This window comes from Coturnix japonica, chromosome 5 (genome assembly GCF_054131305.1).
Source record: "Coturnix japonica strain WE chromosome 5, WE-NBRP24, whole genome shotgun sequence".
Taxonomy (NCBI): domain Eukaryota; kingdom Metazoa; phylum Chordata; class Aves; order Galliformes; family Phasianidae; genus Coturnix; species Coturnix japonica.
This window is the reverse complement of record NC_140667.1, coordinates 43,385,354-43,406,140: the sequence shown is the minus strand read 5'-3', so window position 1 is coordinate 43,406,140 and position 20,787 is coordinate 43,385,354. Positions and strand designations below refer to the sequence as shown.

The window sequence follows — 20,787 nt, the reverse complement described above, 5'->3', positions numbered from 1 at the left end:
TGTAGTTCATAATCTACCCTGGTCTGTTCACAGGGGATTGGTCAAATTCCCAATGTAAAGTTGTATTTTTATTTTTTTTTTCAACAACAGCTATTGCGTTTGTCTGCTTAATGTCAGATTATGAATGATTTCTGCCAAGGCTGTAAAATATGCCGATGGGAGCAGTAACTCTTCAGGGCAACTTGAGCTTAGCAAAAAAAAAAAAAAAAAAAAAGCTCTTCAGATCTGCTCTCTGCTGCTGGTAGATGGAAAATACAGAAAAGAAATTTAATCAGACAAATCTAGAGCTGCCCGGAAAAGGCTATGGGAGTTCACATAACCAATTCTCTTGTGTCTCATGTCAGTGAAGGGTAATGCAGATGCTTGATGAAGACAACAGCTATTTGTCAGTGGTGAGAATATTAACATACAAGTCTGCAGCTTGAACTGGCAATAGGCTCAGAGAAAAGTGAAAATTCCTCTTTTATCTTACTGTTGTTATTCACAGTGTTGACAAATGTTAAGCTGAAAACTGCTCATCTGTGGGATGGATGGCTATAAAGGAAAATCTTATTAATTATATTTTTTACAGAGTAACTAGAGCATTGCTTTTTGTCAATGAGTCCTTTCTGAAACAACTGTTAAACAGATGCCTTGAAGTGCCTGGCAGCATCCTCAGTTGCTCAGGTTTCTTGATATATTGTAAAGGATATCTATTGATAAGCCCTGGGAAATAAGATAAGACACTTCACAAGGGAAGCATCTCTGCCTTCAACACAGAGTATTATCACATATTGTTGAGCAGAATTGGTTTTAGCTAGTGTGAGAAATCCTTCACTCTATTTTTTGCTGGGAGGTAGAGCTGGCTAAGGAAGGAAGGAGGATATTAATCTGAGTGACACTGAAGCAGAATTCCTCCAGTGTGCTTCTGGTCTCATGCTCTGTAGCTGTGCTCTGTCCCATCTGTTCTTACACCTCCACCACACCAGTTCTCCCCTTCAGTCCCTCCAAACCCTCATTTCTTTGCATCTCCTGGAAGCGCAATGTTTGTCATCTGACAGATCTGGCTCCCACCACCAGCGCAGCATGTTGTCTGATTGCTTATCATACTCTCATCCCCTTCAGACACTCCTCTTTCAACTGTATCTAGGTTGGGTTATAGACATGACATGGCATAACCTTTGTTGTCCATGGAAAGGTCCATGCAGTTTCTCTCTATGTAGAAATAAGAAACCAGTTGGAAGATCCCACCCCTGCCCATGCTGACTCTTTCTTAGCTCAGGATGAGGGTCACAAATGAACAGCATCACTTCCTTCTTTGTGCCAGATCAGGCATGTCTGGAGGTTACAAAGTTGACAAAGCATCATTTTCCATTTAGCTGATTGCTGATGGGGCAGCAAGGGGAACCAGGAGAGTGGCAAAGCTTGCTAAGAAGGAACTATTCACAATGTCCATCATGAACAGACTCTTGAAACCCTCTCCTGCTCAGTTTCCTCACTCTGAGACAGTTATCAAACCATTTGCCTAAATCTCACAGCTGTCATCTAGGGTCAACATTTGCTGTCTGACTAGCAGTGTAAATGCAAGAGTGGCAAGGATTATTATCTAAACACGTGCTCTGTAAAACCTTGTGTGTCACCTTCCAGAATTTCTAGACAGGAATTTTCTGCCTCTTCCTGGAAGAGCTGGGGATGGTCCACATCCTCACATTTGGAAACTCTCACTCTGATGAGAGCCTGGGGTGCAGCAGAAAATGAAAGCATCAGTAAGCATGAAAACTGGCTTGCCAGCAGCAGATGGTTCAATATCTTTTTTGGAGCCTACAGGAACTACATTTAAAATTCTCACAAGCCCATCAGCTAACAACAAAATAAACTGAAATAATAATACCAAGAAGATACTGAACACGAGCTGTTTGTGAAGTATATCTATCCATGGGCAAAACTCATACCATCAACCAACCTGAATTAAACTGTAATAAACATATGTGGTGTGTATCACCCAGTGACAAATCCTTAAGTATTATGGATTATGTATTGCAAGGAGCATAACTAGACTAACTTGATAGCTTGATTCTATATTTTTCTGCTTAATAGTCTTCCAAATGAAGTGGGATTTATTGCCTGGCCATCGACAGTATCTATATCCTACTTAGCCTAAAGCATGAGGCTCATCTTAATTAGTAGTATAGGCACTAAAGAAGTGCTGAAGAGTGAAATAATAACAATTATCTGATTGTAAGGTATAGCAAGTGTTAAATGTCTTAGCAGAAGAGTACAGGCAAGGCTTTATTTGCACAGAGCTAGAATCTGTTGTACTAATCCCTCACTTTCATAAGAATCAAATTTAAAGTGGAAAGAAAAAGTAGAAAAATGCTATTACGCTTAAGCTAAAATCTCCAGTTTCAAAGGGCCAGACCCAATTCAGCTCTCTTGTGTCTGCTTTTCTTCTAGAAGAAGACAGGGAGTACCTGTCCTTAAAGTATAATAACTCAGCTCTATTTTTATTTGATCTGTATAAAATATTTCACCTGAGTTTTCCTTTCTGTAAGATGAGCATTCAGCTTATCAAAAGTTTTTGTCACTAAGCCATTTTTTGTTATGAAGTGCAACCTTGTGAATTGCTGCTTCTTTGTATAAGATAACAAGTGAAACCAAGCCAGTCTGCTGTTATCTCCACACATCTCCCCTGGAAATATTAAATTCTCTCATATGAAATGCTCATAAGAAATGCTGAAATTCACTCCTGTGTTTTCTGATGCACAGGGGAACTAATACCAGAATACTTAAATCAGCTCTAATACTCAGAGCACTGCCAGACAAATTAAACTCTTCGGAAGATACCTACGGGGGCAGTTCTAAATTTCTGCATGTGATGCTGGTGGTCAGCATCTGCAAAGATCAGCTTTGTCAATCATTTGAAGAGATTGTGTTGTGCTACAGTGTAGCTGTACACCTGAAAACAGCAACCCGTTTTTCAGTAGAGGAACAGCTGTTCTCTTTGGTCACAATGACAGAAGGATATTTCCTCTTAATAATAATTATTATATATATATATGAATTTTCTCTTAAGAAACTCTCCCAAAGGACATTAGAAAAGAATCTAAGGGTTGGCTGGATGTGATGCACTTTGCTCAGTGTCTGTGACACCTTTTGTCTCCAGATTTCTAGAACAAGCATAACTGCAAGGCTGCCTCCTGAGCTTTTCTCAGCATACCCTTACCATGCAAGCATCTGAACCGTGGTAAGACATTAAGACTGGAGCGAAGTGGGGAGAAAAAACAGCAAAGTGGATTAATGAGAAATTTCTGATAAAACAGCTGAAATAGGGGAGAAAGGGATCAACATTTTGTAATCCTGTTTCTGCAGCTCATTTGTGTGTTGATACCTTACTATGAGAAGAGTAAGGCATTTATTTACAAGGGAAAAATAAATCTGATTGTCTATGTAAAATTAAGATATTGGAGCCATCCCTCCAGTCTCAAAGCAGAGAGCAAAGCTGAGCACCTGAGTCTCTGTGCTAGCTGATGCACAGGCTTTGCAACCAGGCAGGAGATGTTTAGGATGTTTTCCAATACATGAAAGGCCTGTATTTGGTTTCTCCAGAACATCCATATCATCTGAGATGGCCTGTGAGCCTCTCATTATGTCTAGGGTTGTGACTCATTGGTTAGGCAGCACTTTAGGACAGATCTGTCTGCTCAGCTGCACCACAGGTTTTGCTGACAAAGAGCCCTCTCGCTGTGTCAGCAAAGAAAGCAAGCTGATGATAGCAAAGTCTCACTTAACATACCTTCTACTCAATACTCTAACTTTGTCAAGCTTCAACAGGTTTGTATGTATCTTATAGCCTGAAAGTTATCATACAGGCCTAAATATGCAATTCCTTTAATAGGTAGTGAGTTCACCTTCAAACAATGATTAAACAGGAAAAAACATTGTGTTGAAATAAAATTACAGGTCATATTTATACTGTCTTAAAATTCATTGCTCAGGTGTTTTCTAAGGTACTCAACATTGACCTGTGATTTATGGACCCTGTGTACTGCAAGATCTAGTTTCGGTAGATAGAGCAGGCTTCAGGAGGTTAATTTGTTTAGAAAAATGAGACAGGTGCTTGCAAAGGATAAACATCGAGTATCCTGCAGAGACAGGAGCTATATTGAGCTATTGTGTGTGCCCTACTGGACAGACCATGGCCCTCTGTTTCTCATTTTGTACTGCTTGCACTCCCAAAAAGAAGTCCCCTTTTCTATAGCCATATGGCTATCTCTTATGAGAAGTACTGAGATAAAGCACAGCCTAGTCCAAAATCATCATTAATTGCAACAGAACAATGAGAAGACAGAAGAGTGGTCTAATCTACATGGTTGCTATAACATGGATATCTACAGCATGACTGATGACCTGCCATTTTTGTTTTCTGCTGCAGATTAGGCTAGCACATCAAATGGGCAGAAATCCTGCACTAGATAAAAGTATTTTACAGTTTCTGCCTCAGCACAACTCTGAGCTACAGATGAATTTCACCTGTGTGATGCTCACATTAATCTGGTTGCACTAGCTGAAATATTCCCAAAATGTATGTCAATGATACAGCAAATACTGGAGCTCTAAAGTGGAAGATTTGCCAATTTCAATGATTTTAAAATGACTTTTTATTACATGCTGGTTTTTTTTTGTTGTTGTTGTTTTTTTTTGAAGCTGTAGCTTCTGAAGTAATATGTATAAATATAAGATTAGGGTTTGAAATGGGTTTTTCATCTCTTCACCCACTCTTTTCACCTACTATTCTTAAAATGGACTTTAGACTCAAGACTCATACATATTCAAAACTCCACAAGGCAAAGAAATACATTTCTATTCCTTAGAAATTCATTTGACTTTTAAACTTCTGCAAGCTGACACTAAAGCTTTTGTGGTTGACCCTGCAGATTAAAAATCACAACTGTGTCTGAGACATATCTGGCACAGTGTGCTAGGACATCTATGGAAAGCTTTTGTCTGGGTTACCTGGAGTACCTGAAGGGTCTGTGTTTGTTACAGCCTGCAAAAACCCAGCAGCAGCAGCACACTGGGATGCCCAGAACAATCAGTTTTATGGAGCAGAGGAAATTGTACCCCTGGCGCTGGGATGGGAATCAGTTACTCCATCACTGTACCACGCAGAAATTCCCTCTACACTAAGTGAATCCCCTAAGAACCTGCTATGTGCTTTTATCATTCCCTGTCCCTGTCCACAGAGAATTTGCAGCACATCTGGAGTCACAGCAGTGGAGCCTGATTTCTCCATTGCTGGAACTGCTGCAGCTCCCTGTGGGCTCAGCAGACAGAGAGGATTTGCAGGCCTTCTAAAACCCAATGATTTAGGAAGAAAAAGCCAGAGAAGTATGGCCCTGATTCATCACTGTCACCCTATGTTTCTTTCCAGCTATTTCTACTGAATTTCAAGTCGTATCTAGCTGTCTCTAGCCAACTTCCTGGTTTCAGCCCTCACTGCTGGTATTTGCCCTCTTGCCACAGCGTGAAAAGAGCCAAAACAGCCAGGACTGAACCCAGCCACATGCATGAGTACCTTACCTCCAGCAGTTCCTCTGTGGGTCCAGTGCTGTCCCTGGTAGGCTCTGTCTGGACCTCATTTGCTCTGCACTGGGGCCACCACACGCTTGTCCTGCCCATGGAGCAGGAAAGCACCAGTTCTTCCCATCACTTTCATCAAAGCTGCTCACTCCCTTGGGGAAAACAGGCCTCACAGAAGGATCTGGATAAGTTACAGAGCTGGACAGTCACCAACCACATGAAGTTGAATCAACATAGAATTGCTCAGGTTGGAAAGGACCTTAAAGAACCATGACCTAATCATACCACCCTAACAACCCTTCACTGAATCATATCCCTGAGCACCACATCCAAACAGGCTTTTAGACACATCCAGGGATGGTGACTCAAACACCGCCCTGGGGAGCCCATTCCAGTGCTTAACAACCCTTCCTGTAAGGAGGTTTTTCCTGATATCCAACCTAAACTTACCCTGGTGAAACTTGAGGCTATACAAGAGGCCATACAACTTGAGGCATAACAAGAGTCACTGCCAGATTCTGCACTTACTCTGATTTCTGCTCAACCATCCTTCCTTGTCTGCACCCCAGTACTATGTATTTATAATGCTCCTGGGTTGCTAAGCAGCACTCAGCTCCCACTTTGGGAGAGCCTTGCTGCAAAGGCAAGATGCGCTGTAGGTCAGTGTGGGAGAATATAGTACTTGCTGGGTTGGTCCTGCCTGGCCACATGCTTGCCTTGTTCCTCAATTGTTTACTCAGTCAGCAGGTGCATTGTTACCCATTCCAATACCATCACGCTGGAGAACATGCTTCCAGATTGTCTGGCTTTGAGAGTTTGCTAAGTATCTATGTTGGAAGGCATTTTTGGAGATAGGAGCATCCCTGCATCTTTTACCCCAAGCTAAAGCCTGTTAGTGGAGTAAAGCACAGAGAGTCTGATCTCTTCTGTTTACAAGTCAAAAATAGGAAAATAAGGTTGTTCCTTTTCTTGCTGTTGCCTTAAAACAGTTTTGCAAAAGGGCCCCAGATAGAGGAATTGTGCAGTACCTTGTTCGGTGTCTTCGTTTGGAGGCAGTGGCACAAAACACTGTGAAAGACATTAATACACCCAAGCAGTGGTAACTGAGTGCTAATCTGGCTCTTCCCTTCAGTTGCTCTTAACCCCGAGAGCCCTGTGGTCTTCTGAATGTGGAGTCAGGCTGAACTGAATCCTTCCTTAGTTACAAATTAGCTGAATCTACTTAGCTTCTGAACTCCATAAATCGCAATCTTTGTGCATATGACTTGCTGCTTGCTCTGCCTCCATATGGACTTGCCCACTTACACATCTGGAACATGGGAAAGCTGGGGCCACTGTGTACAGTCACCTTATGGAGGGTATGTATTTTTCTCGCAAAGAGAAGGATTTGGCTTTGCAGACTTTCCTCTGTGACTGGATATATTCAGGAGCAGCTGCTTGGAAATCACTGGTTTTACTCTTAACTGGTAATAGAGGCAGATTGCCTCAAATGCGAAGTGATACAGAAAGCTGCAGGTATGTTTATTTTACAAATTTTAGCTTTCTTCCCAGCTCCTTGCATTTATTTGTCCTGTAGATAGTCTTCTATCAGAGACATTTCTGCACTAGAAAATAGGTAGAGAATTTTGTTTCACCTGCACAGAATGCACCTGTTTAAATAATTACGTGAAACTCTACCCAAATGATTATTTGAAATAGCAGTAGCCTTGCCCTTCTGTCTGGATGCTGCCTACATTTTCAAGGGATCAAATAGCAGGGTAACTATATGCAGTTAGCCATCTGCATTCAGCAAAAAATCTGGGCACAAAGTATCACAGATCAACTTTGTTTTGGGGTTGGAAAAGCCCAGTGCCTAGAATGGCAATATCTATAATTGCTTGGGTGGTAAGAGACATAACGTCCTTCAAAGACTGTGAGAGCACTGAAGAGCTTTTGCTCTCTCTTCCACCTTACAACTTCAACCCCTCATTTTTTTCCCCTGTTTATAGTCCAATTGGCTATTGGACCATACACCAACTACAAGCCAGTTTGCAGACATAGGATGCAGTTCCTGCAGCTTTCCCTCCTCCACTTCCCATATAAATACCCTTTTGTAAGGGCAACTTCTACCCAGGAGCTCAGCTAAGTAATAGCTCATAACTGATTTTACTGGCCAGCATACCTGATAAAGCAATTAGGCTGCTCTCATGTTTTGTTCAACATATATGTTTAGATGCCTTGACTATATAAAAAAAACAAGGTTTTAATCAGGATTGATATAGGGGGCATTTAAATAGCACATTTCTTCAGATTTTCTTAATGTTCGTTAAGCAATTTGAGGACAGAAAGTACACAACAGTGATAAATGTTGTTCAGTCTGTACCAGAAAGACTGGAGAGCGTTGGGAACTAAAAGAAGATCTCAAGTAACAATTTCTGTTTTGTTTCCAATTGTCTCCATTGGAGGGAGTGAACAGCTGCGTGGTGCTTAGCTGCCTGCCATGTTAAACCACAACCAATTCCTACCCATAGAGTAAAAAATAATTCAAGAATAGTAGTATATAGTGGAGATAATACAAGAATGGCAGTATAATAGATAGCCAGAGGTTATCTATAGGAGAAACTCACCAATTTGGAGGTCTTCAATCTAGATAGAAAATGCTGAGGCTGGTCACCCAAACTCCACAAAAGAGTGATCTCCAAAAGAGATACTGCTGTCATGGTGGTCAGCCCTTAAATGAAGTCTAGGAGAGATGGAGTCAGGCTCCACCACTTCTGGGAGCACAGCTGAATTACCTTCACCTGTGCTCCCACAGCTGACCTGACACTTGCCTCAGATGGTTAATCAGAGGTTCAGGCTGTGATTACCAGTTTCCTATGCACTACCGTACATGTATCAGTCTCCTTCTTGAACCTGTGTCACTTCCACTCACTCCTCCTTGTTTCCTCCTCCAGCAGTCCCAGTTCAAACCTCTGTTCTTCCGAGGACAGCAAACTTATCTGCATCTCCAGTTTAAATTTACCCCTGTCTGCTTCCTATTTCTCCTTTTAAACAGCCTTTTTCCTTTCTGTTATTCCCTGAAACCATTCCCATCCTCTTTTTTTTCATTAGATTAAATTGTTCAAGCAATTTTATTGTCTTCCATAAGAGGTTAGAACAGAAATTTGAGCTGGCTTCTCTCTTTAATTATAGACTTGCTAAGGCAAATCCTACCTAACACAACAGTTACCTACAATCTCAGTTAGGAGGACACTACATATGTACCAGCAATGCAAGACTGTTTCTGTGTTGCTTGGCTGTGGCCTTGGCCATACTTCAGATGTTTCTTGGCTTTGTTAAAAGTAAGGTGCCTTTATTTCATGCTTTAAATGTCTCTTCCTTTTTTTTTTTTTTTCTTTTTTTTTTTTCCATTTAGTGGCTTTTTGCCAAGCTGAAAGGTCAGCTGCATGAGCTCATTGTTTCACATTAGGCCCATTCATCTTATTTCCTTTTGTCATCAAAACACATCGATTATGTATTTCAGAGTGAGAATACCCAGTGGATAACGTCAGCTGTCATATCTCACTAGTCAATAAAACCTTTTAAAGATCATTATAATGAGTACAGAGGATGGGATGTAATACGAGGGGTCACTGAAAGTACTTTTATCAGTTACCTCAGTCAATTGTCCAGTAGTAAAGATGCTTCTTATGATAGGCTTTGTATGAGTGATAAGTAAGGAGCATAATTCTAAAGCTGGTTTAACTGAAGGCTGAGTATTAATCCAGTTGCATCACCATAGGCTCCCAGAGCCAGATCTTCCTTTGGAACATTAGAATAAATCCTGCTCAAGTCCACCAAAGCCTGTGGAATTACTCTGACTTTGCCCTGGTGAAAATAAATTAAGAGTGAACTCCACATCTTAAATTTCATGTGTGACTCGGCAATCTACTGCATTTACTTGAGGTCTGAAGAAGCCAAATTCTCCTATCAGATGCATTCCCACTGTCTACAGTAGGCTGGGGTAGGTGCATTTCTGCAGCAGGAGCCCTGCCCACTGCATTTTTATTTTTTTCCAAGAGCTCAGGGGGCCTCTAAGTGCTGATGAATGGCTGCAGAGCAGCTCCATATGGAAATATTTTTTGCTGTGAGAAGCACTCAGCAAAGACTAGACATTCAATCTCTGCACAGCAAGGGGGATTTGACTGTCACCCAAACACCCCAAAGTGGAAATTGCCCACATGCCTTCAGGTCCCGCTTAAGTATACTCCAGACATTGGTCAGCTAAATGTAGCTGTGAGGGAAAGTCATAAATTGCAGGCTTTAAAATTCTCATATGAACACTCAGAAAAGAAGAAATTTTGCTTAGGAGACATTATCTTAGGGCTAGATCAAAGCCTGTTGATGCAACATGATTTGCAGTGCTGTGAAAGAGATTCTTCCGTTTTGCACATCCGTTCTAGCAAATGCACTTGTACGGATCTTCTCTCCATCTCCATGTAGGAGATTAACTGAGTAACTTGTCCAGATGGAGCTGTTTTTCATTACAGTTGTAAATCATTTGCATTGTACCTGGAAAGTAATTGAGCCAGTAACATCTTCCTACAAGTAATAGTGTGCTGCTTGTTTTGTGGACAGACTGATGGTCCATGTATGTCTAATTGAATAGAGAAAATCTAAAGTTTCAAAGATTTTTCTTCTTTAGGACTTCTTTGGTTTCTACCTTTACAATGTCATATAAATAATATCCAGACTGAACTTTTCTGATCTCTCTGAGACAGTCAGAGGAAGTCAGAATATGACTCCCTTTCTATAGGCTTGAAAACCATCTCAGAGAAGTGACCTTCCTTTTTACTTCAAAGCATGAGCTGTGTGTATGTCTGGTCCATCGCACCAGGCTGGCCAGCCTAGATTGGTTGTGAGGCAGGGCTGCTGGTGAGCAGCTGCACACAAGCTTTCTAGATTTGACAGATGTCTCCCATAAATCAACTTTCTATAGTGCACTGAGCCTCTCTAACAGGGGTTCTGCTCACAAACCAGTCTTAGAAAGCAAGCTTGCTTCTCCCAGCTGTTGTTATTATGGGAACAGATTCATCTCTGGTGGCTGATGCCCAACATGAATCAAGCTGCTGTTTGATGAACACCTACAGTGCTGAGATGTAAACACCCTTCATTCACTTTCTTTGCATTCTTATAAAAATTCTGGTTATTGAGAGAGATGGTCCAGTAACTGAATAATACATTTTAACATTTGTTCTTCCATGTCCATGTCTGCTAAATGAGGATATTTCTGAAGAATGACTGTAGCCCACACATCATCTTCTCTTGGGTTCCAGCAGCAAAGTGTGTGAAAATACACGTATCAGATATCTACCCCATTTCTTGGAAAAATTTGTAACCCAGAAGGATACTGCTGCTATTGGATCACTGCATGTACCTAGACAGCATGGGTAATTCATTTGTACACTTGAGGATAGAGCAATCCTGTAAAGCAAATAAGTGTGTTGATGATATCGAATTTTACTGAAAAACATTCATTTTTCTGTGTTGATAGGTAATGAAATATTCATTCTTGTGGAGAGCAGCTTTGAAGCTGTAGCATGTACAAGCACAGGAAGGGCTCTGGAATCACTGTGGGGCTTGTGGTAGAACAGGTCTGCAGCTATTTATCTTTCTTTATTGTACATTTTAAGTACAATTTACAGTTTTGTACCACTGTTCAGAAAAGAGCAGACTTGCACTGTGGTCATCTGGGCACTGGGCATCTCCTCAAACAATGTACAGCAGGGAAGGCATAGTGCCTGACTGCATTTTTAAAGAGAAAACTGTTGCTCTATTCCCATTTTGTAGGAAGCAGAATAGACATTTCCTTCAGTAAATCCCAAGTGAAGGTAGGTATCTCCTGGCAGTGCTGAGCTGAGTATCAGAGCTCTGGCAGGATGTGAATTTATCAATGTTTTTAAAATGTTTTTATCAAAAAAGTCATATATATATATTTTTTTTATTGTTTAAGAATGAGCAAAAAAAATAAAGATAAACCCTCCCATGCTACTCTGCCACAAATACTGTATTACAAAAATAGACTTACATCTATGCTAAATTTACATCAGTAGTAAAAGCTGGCAGGAGGGTGTTATTCAAACATACCAGCTGAGTTTTGTGATTAGACATCATCAAGTGCCAAAAAATGTCTTCCTGTCCTGGTGTCAGCTGAGATAGTGTTCATTTTCTTTATAAAGGCTGGTATGTTTTGAATTTGTCTTTTGCATTTAGGATTTCAGTTGTAGTGAACATTGTTTACACAAAGTGAAGGATATTTCAGCTTCTCATGGAGCCCTGCCAGCAAAGGGGCTGCAGGAAGCACAAGGAGTTGAGAAGTGACAGAACTTGGGACAACTGGCCCAAGGGATATTCTATACTATATGGTGAAATACTGAACAGTAAGACAGGGAGGAGCTGGCCATGGCGAGATGGCTGCTGTTAAGCAGGGACTGGTCAGCAGTCAGCAGGTGGTGAGCAGTTGTGTTGTGCATCACATGTTCTCTATATTGTTATTACTGTTATCCCTTCCTTTTCTTTCCTACTAAACTGCATTTATCTCAGCCCGTAAGTTTTTACCTTTTCCCAGTTCTCTCTCCAGTCCCACTGAGGAGGATCTTTTCTAAAGTCAGAGCATACAAATCCTGTTTGAATGTGCATTGTTACGTTGAACTGTACACAGGACTGCAGAGAGCTGCCATAAGCCAATATGATTTTTTTTTCTTTTTCAAACAAAATGTATCATGTTATGTTACCAGAACCTCATCAGAAATTGAAGCTTAGCATGTGAAATGCTCTAGTAAATGGCTATTTGATGATTTCTTGATTTTAGGACTCTTGCAAATTAATGCATACATGGTGGAGAGGTCATTATGGACTCAGATGCATCATTTCAGGCGTGTATTACAGAGTTGAAGTTATCTTTCATTCACAGTTGTTTTGCATGAAGAGTGCAACGATTTGCTTGCTAAAGCAAATGTGTAGCAAATCACACTGCAAAGCAATGCAAAGCACTTAGCAAGCAGCCTGTTTCACCTGCCACCAAGTACGTATGTCAGGTATGAATAGTTCCCTGCTCTTTCCCTCACTAATTTGACTCATCTGTTCTTACCAGTGAAGAGCAACCCTGGAACAGAACTGGAAAAGTACAGGGCCACAGCATTTCAAATAAAAGGGATCTTGAAGTATTACATGTAGGAAGATCACGTATAACTTTACTTATCAGGCAGAAAATAGAGTAATAGGGTTCTCCTTGGCATGTAAAAGGAGAACTTATGTACTTGGATCTTGTGTACTTTTGGGGGAAAAAGAAATAGTGACACACAGAGTTAGACACAAAAAGAGCTAGTACCCTAATGCAAAAAGGTGGTTTAAAATTCACAATACACTAAAAAGTCTTTCATTATCTAAATGCATGAGTCAATTTTAATCAATGTGATAAATGCATAAAGCACTGTCAAGCCCATGATTTAAATAGCGTAACTGAGGCAAGTGGGACCCCAAATCTATATCTGTCATGCATTTGGAAATAAATTGAGGGAGTTAAGCAGAGCAGTCTGCAAGCCTGAACTTCAGTTCTGCCAAGAATAACTAAGTGACTCAAATTGCCATTTCATTGAGCCCCAAGGTAGTTGCTGTGTTTCACTCACACTAACCCTGAGCAGCTGGTAAGGCAGATGAGGATGTGGGAGCTGCAGAGAACCAGCAGAACCCTGATTAAAATCTGCATTCCACTGTTTTCAGGCTCTGAACAAATAATTTTGAGTGAATTCCATTGCAAGCAGTACAATATCAAGGGCAGCTTCTCCAGCAGGCTCTTCAGAGAGGTCTTGCTGTCAGAGGGGAGTCTCTGAATCACTCAGCTCCATGCTAGGGAAGTGAAAGAGCAAACAGCTGCTCCTGAGCAAGAAAAACAGAAGCTAGAAGAGGGCAGAAGGGGAAAAGGGCAGTTTCAGAAGGACTGAGGTGTCCATTCCTGAAATCACCTCTAGGAAAAAAAAAAAAGAAAAAAAAAAAGAAAAAAAAAAAGTAGATAAACGTGAAAGGAAGATATTTCCTGAAGAAAGAAGTCTAGATAGGGAAAGCAAGTAGAGCTGGAAGGGTACAGAAACACTTAAGACAATAAGATAAAGAAAGAAGGAGACAGAGCTGATAGTGGCCAAAATGCCTTCATTGTTTGAATGTTCATAAAGCCAACTGTCATGTTTGGAACAGGAAAATAAAATGAATTTTGAAAACAAAAGACAAGTTTAAAAAGAGCCACAGCATTTTGCTTGCCCATGAGGAAATGGGGGAAATGCTGCCATCAGATTCTCCTTTTCTCTGGAGTGTGATGGGGTGGAGGCTGCTTTACAATGGCATGATAAGTAGAGTCACAGGAGCTTTTTCCAAAACCAGTCAGGCACAGCATGCTAACAGTTGAAATGGAGCTCAACAAAGTTCTTAGGTTCCTCTTCCCTTCCATTTTCACTCTCTAACTGCTGGACTGATTGCTAATTTTAACAAGCCTTAACCCTCACCAGCTAAAGAGGGGAGTAAGACATCACAGTCAAATGTATTTTCTGCAAGATTACAAGAGAAACAAACTTATCTTCCTGTAATAATTCTCAATGTACCTTTCACTAATGCTTTTATCTGCTAAAATTAAATATTGTTAACTATTTTTTATCAATTGTTGTTTGCTTTGTTAAATGATGCTAAGAATAATAACAGGAAATGTTATATTTTATGTATCTCTCTTTTTGCCCTTACAAGCACCTTACACTCAAGGCACAAACGTGTGAAATATCTTTTTGGAAAGCACAAAGCTTTTGCCTCCTGCTGTGCATGAAGCTTTGGCTTTAAATAAAGGCTACACCATTTCTGAGCAAAGAAATGGTGAGGGAAACATTTACGTGAATTAACATTGTTACAGGACTTTTGCTCATGGTGCCAATGGTCACTAGCTTCAACATTTACATGGAGTTCTCTGAGACTGTAAACTAGGTTTCCTTCACAGGCAGTGCAGAGAAACAAGGACGCCCTGAGCATAATCTGGCTAATTTTGGGCATCCACTGCAGCTGATCTTAATCTTGTTTTAAAAGTACCTCTTTCTATTCACTGATGGTGAAGGAAGTCTCTGGGGTGATCACCACAGATGCACGTATCTACACCTACTCGCAGGAGTTCTCTTCTGAACTGCAGTTTTTATGATGACTGTTGAGTGGCTGAACTGGTGAGTGACCTGGGTCCTCTATGGACACAACTGGCCATCAGCACAGTTTTAATGGTGTAGCACTTGGAGGAGAAAGGCCAATGCAGAGCCTGTGCCTCCATTCCCAGGATGAAGGTAGTGAAGAGCTGGCAGGTTGCAATGAGGAGACAATCAGCCCTGTGTGTGGCTTAGGAACAGACCCCTCACCTTCCGGGTGAATCATCAGGCTTAACAAAATTTAACTGCTGATTTGACCTCTGTTCAGAAAGTGAAAATAGAAAGGAAAAAGTCAGCGTTTTAACACCCCTTTTAATGTCCTTGCTTTTCTGTATTGAAAAATAAGATGTTTATTTCTGTCCTTTCTTTTCCTCTCACCCTACCTACACATCACCGAATCTTGGATCACCTAAGGAAACCCATGAGGAAAGAAGAGAATGGAACCAGTCGGGCTGAATATGCAATGACCTCCTCCCAGAACAACAAAACAGTTGATAACAATGCCGTCGTATAATCCCTGAGATCCTACTGACTCTCAGGAGGTGGTAAACTTTTAAAGCACAGCATGGAATATGCAAGGTGGGTGAAATAAGGCAGCGAAAGGAGCTCTGTGGCCAAGGACTTCATTTCAGAAATAGCGCACGTATCAGTGATTCAGAAGAGAAAAGCAGACTGCTCTTCAGGCTTGCTGCTTCTCCAAGGGACGTAGATCCAAGCTGCCCAGAGAAAAGGCATCACAAAGCATTGCATGCTGCATCTTGTGAAAGCAACATCATGATGCCTCCTGTTTCTTCTTCCCCCAGTTCTTAGTCTGAATAGAGCACTCCCAAAAAGCTCCTTAAATAGGGTCATCAGAGGAAAAAGTGATCTGCTGGAGTGACAGCAGCTTATTTTAAATGAGCCTGAGGATCAACGGTGGAGCTGTCACCTACATACTTCTCCAGCCTGAGCTGTGTTTTCACCTAGGACCTCACAGCTTTGTACGCTTATACTTTGTTCATTCTTACCATTCTTATTATTTCATTTAAAAAAAAAAAGAAAAAAAAGAAAAAAAAAAAGAAGAAGAAGAAGATGAAGAAGAAGAAAAACAAAGGTAAAAAAATCTATTAAGCCATCAAGGAACCAAAAATTGCATGGAACTGTGACTTAAATTTGTCTGTGGTCTGGTGACTATGCAATTTCCATGGCTGAAGACTTTTCAGGCAAAAGAAAAAGCATTAATGTAGTCATTAGCTTTGCTAATGAGGGACAGGATCAATAGGTGCTTTGAAAATTATTACTTTGTAATCAGCTTCCGTTTTTTGCATCATGTTTCTTTTTTTAAAAAAAAACAAACAAAAAACTTCTTTTTTGGTGAAAGTCTACACATTTCTCTGTGTTTGTTTCATGCTGATTTGCCAGGGAAACCCCTACAGGAAAGTTTTTGTTTACATCCTGGAGTATTTGGGTGGGATTGTGTTGAAAGGATGAGCAGCCCCTTGAAGTCCTCTTCATTCATTGGTGAGTGTTGCTTCCTGAAAGCGTTGAGTATCCTGAACTGATCTGATCCACTGAGGATGTTGTAGGTCTGGCTTGGAGAACCATTTCTGAGGGCCTGGTAAGCTGGCTGTGTTCACATTAATTCAGTCTCCACCTATCCTGGCAGAGACTGCCAATTGTGCCAAATTCAGTGTAATAGCTTAATGTTGTACTTTCCATGGCATAGATTACTGACTACTTAAAGCAAAGCTGAATCCACCCAAATTCATTTCATGTATGACCTCAGGTTAGAATCAGTAAGCAACACTTGGGATAAAGGCAGTTGAGCTGCTGGTCTTTCTCTATCTCCTGAAGACTTTCCTTTGTGTCCCATCACCACACATATGGCATCATTTACCTCTGTGCTGAAAGTAACAACACGGTGATTCTATCCTGCTTCTTGTCTGGACCTCAAGCACCGACTCCATTTGGTTTCCATGTCTGCGAGTAACTCCTGGGCACCAACTCAGTCTTGCTCTGGGACATGTCTGTTCCCCAGCTGTCACTTCTGTCATTAATGCAACACACTTATATTTTCAGTTTGACATAGGATGTGCCTGAACTGCAGAAACCAGATTTTGAACACATTCCTGTTTGCGTCCAGTCTACCTCTAGGATGTAGTTTGGCCTAGAGGGAGACAAGGTTCTGAACACCTTCCCTGAATAACCTCCAGGGTGTTCAAATCAGCATTTTCAGATCACGCCCACCTCTAATATTCTATTACCTATTAACCAGTAGAGTATATGTAAATATAAGCATCTTTCTAATGATAAAATGAATTGCTGCTATATACCACCATTGAGGAATTTGTGGCGTTATTCATTTAGCTTTATGGCCTGTCACCACTACTTAAAGGTTTAGCTACATAAAATTATTTTCTAAAAGCTAGACTTTCTTGAGAAGTGAATGCAATTATAAAAGTTAAAGGGAATAAGTAACCCTTTGCCCAAGAGTACAATCACTACCTTCCATATTTACATTGTGTGCTTGCACAACATACAGCGATATGCTCTTACATCCAAAGTGAGATTAAAATGACAGAATTTGCATTTTGAGTCTAGTATCCTAAATGTTGATTGCCTAAAGCACTTAGCCCCTAAATACTATAATAAAAATATCACAAGTATATTTCTAGAATATTTTTTAAGCTATAACATTTATTTTGTTGTAGTTACCAATATTTGCCTTTTTTTACTCCAGTTCTTTCTGCCTAAATGTGATACAGTGTGAGACTGTTTGCAAGTTTAGCTGAGAGTAGAAGTGTAAATGCAGATGAGTTTAGCATGAAACAGGCTCAGGATTAGCACTTTCTCCTAAGGGTTCTTGATTTTTTTTGTTTCCTACTAAAGCTTTAAAGGCACGTTCTGTAAAGCCAAAATCACAAAAGGGATTTGTAGCTCATTATGTTCATCAAAATGTGTCTGTTTCTACAAGAACAAGTCTAAAGAGGTGATCAGTGGATACTGTCTTATTTTCAGTGATGTCAGTGGTAAAATGGCCTCGCTGACAGAAAATCCTGATGCATGAGCAATCAGGAGCAAACCTCTCACAGGCCCCGGAGGTCTTCTCAGTGGAACACAAATGTTCAAGCCTGGTGTGGAGCAGGGAGGCAGCACATTTCAAGGAGCCACACATGGGGACTGGCATCTATTTTCAACTCTGCCATTTATCTGCTGTTTACTAGCAAGTAATTTTGCCTCTCTGTGCCTCAATTTACCCATCTGTATAATTGAGATAAAATAGTTAACACCTCCGTGGCAGTATTTTGAGAGATGTGTATGTATCTTACTTGCACAGGCAGAGTTATAATGCTATTATATTTAACACGCTGGTATTAAATAAATGTGTTTGGGAATATCATTACATAATATTTGTACTGCCCAAAGCACTTCATAAATAAACATTCCTTCATGTGTTTTCTTAGTCTATTGGCCACAGAAGAGCAGTAGCAGACAAGCTGGGAGCTGCTTCTCCCTGCTTCTCTAGTCATTTGCTCTCAGCACTTACACACAGCTGCATGGCTGGGAGAAATAGAAAATTCCATATGGGACAGTTTTGCCTGTAGAGTCCTGAGCACCTAGATGCAGTTGACTACAATGCATCAAAGGTGATCTGAAGGTGATCTTCAGAAGGTCTCTTGGAAAAGTATGCTGGAATCAGATTTAAGTCTTCAGAAAAGACAAGCCAGAAAGGCAGCGTCTCTGGGGAATGAGTTTTAAAGTTTTCTTATGTGGTTTAAGGGTCTGTCTAATTTTCTACAGTCTATTTGGAAAGCTTTTCTGAAACTGCTTTCTATTCTTCCTTATTGAACCATCATTAAATACAAAAGGAAGTAAACGTCTGGATGGATAAGGACTCGACTAAGCAGAGACTCTGGATCTGGGGAACTGGCAGTTCAAAATACAGCTTCACAAGCACCGCAAGTTTACTTTTAGGTACAGAAAGGTCCTGCATAGCTCCATTCACAAAATAGGCAGATCCTCAGCAGTTACAAAGATGGCCTGTTTCTAGGCAAAAGCATAGTGCTCTACTCTGAACCCTCTGGCCACCAACAGATAGCCTTGCAAAATAGAAAACCACTTCGTTCAGTCTGAGGGAGAGAATTAACATTTCTTTTTAAGTACCAACACAAGCATAGACAGCACTTTAAGGGCCTGAGCTACAAAGCATTGAGTTTGCTCAGCACTCAGCAAGAAGGTGAAGCTGACATGTTCATGTTTTGCAGGAAGCCTCAGCCCTGCAGCCCTCCCTGGCTCATACCCACCACAGGGCTGTGACCAGGAATGCGTCTCCACCTTGCACAGATGTTGCAAAAACAGACATAGAAGGAAAGAGGAGAGTTCTACCAAGTTTAAGATATAAATATGTTGATATATATCTAGATAGAGACCTAATTGTCCAGTCTTGCATGCCATATGGTCATGCATAGCATGTGAAGCGAGCGTGGCCCTGCTTCTCCAACCAGGTAATGGCCATAGATGCTGCCAAGCAATGGAGAATCAGGCCTGTGGTAGATATGTATTTACAATGCTCCCTGCATCTGTACAAACAAAAATGTATTATTTTAAACTGCAAAATAGTGTGTTTGAATCAATGCATGAATGTAAATACTCTAAGATCTGCCTTCTTGACTGTGTACCACATGTACAGATGAAAACAAATATTATTTATAGGAAATCTGTATCGGTGGTTAAATAACTAAAGAGAAAAAAAAATAAATCAGAATTAATGTTGTCATGTTTCTCAAACAAGCCATTAATGTATATTTAGTATTTAAGGATATTGCTCAACAAGTATGTTCCGTACCAAAAACTGTGTTGCAAATACAGATTGTGCAGTACCCTATTTTAAAAAGGCACCATAATTAATTTTATTTTAAATAAAAATGTACTTGTAAAAAGTTTCCTGTGTCCTGTGGGTTGTGTAGCTGAGAGCTGGGACACGATGAAGAGAAATGCTGCAGGGAGAAATGACTGTGGTGCTTCTTTCGGCACTTCTTTTACTGCTGAATTTACCCTGTTCATTCAAACGTGCTCTCTGCTCTGGCTTCAGCACAGCTTGTGGCTGTTGACGTCTGGTTGGGTTCTGGTGCATCTCATCCAACCCTGAGTTTCAGTCCCAGTTCTGTGCACTGCTGCAAGATTTTAGCCTTGTCCATTTCTTACCCTCACCCCACACTGGGGTTCTTGCTTGTTCAAACAACAATAGTCCCTGAAATAACTCCCCAGGCACCTTCAAGTTCCTGAACAAGATCATCTGTATGCAGGCCTTCATGGGGTGATTTTTATTCCAAGCCTGGAGTCATCTTGGTTAGCTTTAATTCACTAGATGGGATTTCCTCATGGAACAAAGATTTGTCTGCCTAATTCCTAGAGATCAATAGATTTCACTGGTCCCTTTCACATCCCCGTTTACAGGATCTCTTGAACAAACCCCAAACCAACACAAATATAAAGAAGAGCAATAACCACTATGCTATGTACTGTAATATCTGGGAGACTTAATTATTAGCTGTGTTTTGTGAAAGAAGTCCCCCATATTAGAATTTCCATGTGACCACAGGAAAAGAAAATACCCCTAGAAGACATTTGTCTCTGCTTCAGACATCAAAGATGCCAGTTCAACATCCACACTTCCAGCCTGTAGCAGAGAAAGAAGCACCTCACTATGAAGAGGAGACTTCCACAACAAGGAGAGACTGCTTGGAGTCATTGGTAGAGCACAGACCTAGAGAAATTCAAGTGAGGACCCTCAAGTCCTAGTAACAATAAAAATATCAATGAAGAATCCACTGCCATTTGACTGTATACTTTAGTCCTGGTGAAATGGTTGTATAAACCAAACCATGAGCCCACTAAAAAACAATCAAAACACTGGTGCTCTTTGGTGAACTACCAGAGTATTTGGTGCAAATCTGATTAGACAGCAACAGTACATGAGAGCACCAAACCAAAAAAAAACTGAAGGTGTTCTGATCACTGCTGAAAATATTACTAAATAGGAGACACAGTGAGTAACTCG

The 20,787-nt window shown here is 40.7% G+C and overlaps 1 protein-coding gene across 6 annotated transcripts in view; it reads left to right on the top strand.

Moving 5' to 3' along the window:
* The window catches only part of PRIMA1 (proline rich membrane anchor 1), a 46,116-nt gene extending 26,450 nt beyond the window's left edge, over positions 1-19,666 (top strand). For 2 of the 6 annotated variants that reach the window (XM_085549402.1, XM_015865352.3), the window contains one exon: positions 15,162-19,666. In XM_085549402.1, coding sequence (XP_085405528.1) covers positions 15,162-15,261 — 100 coding nt within the window. In that variant the 3' untranslated portion in view covers positions 15,262-19,666. Of the gene's footprint in view, positions 1-12,388; positions 12,615-15,161 lie in introns of all 6 variants that reach the window. The other 4 variants (XR_004307368.2, XR_004307371.2, XR_004307370.2 and 1 more) reach the window with 4 other exon arrangements.
* Positions 19,667-20,787: the final 1,121 nt, after the last annotated feature.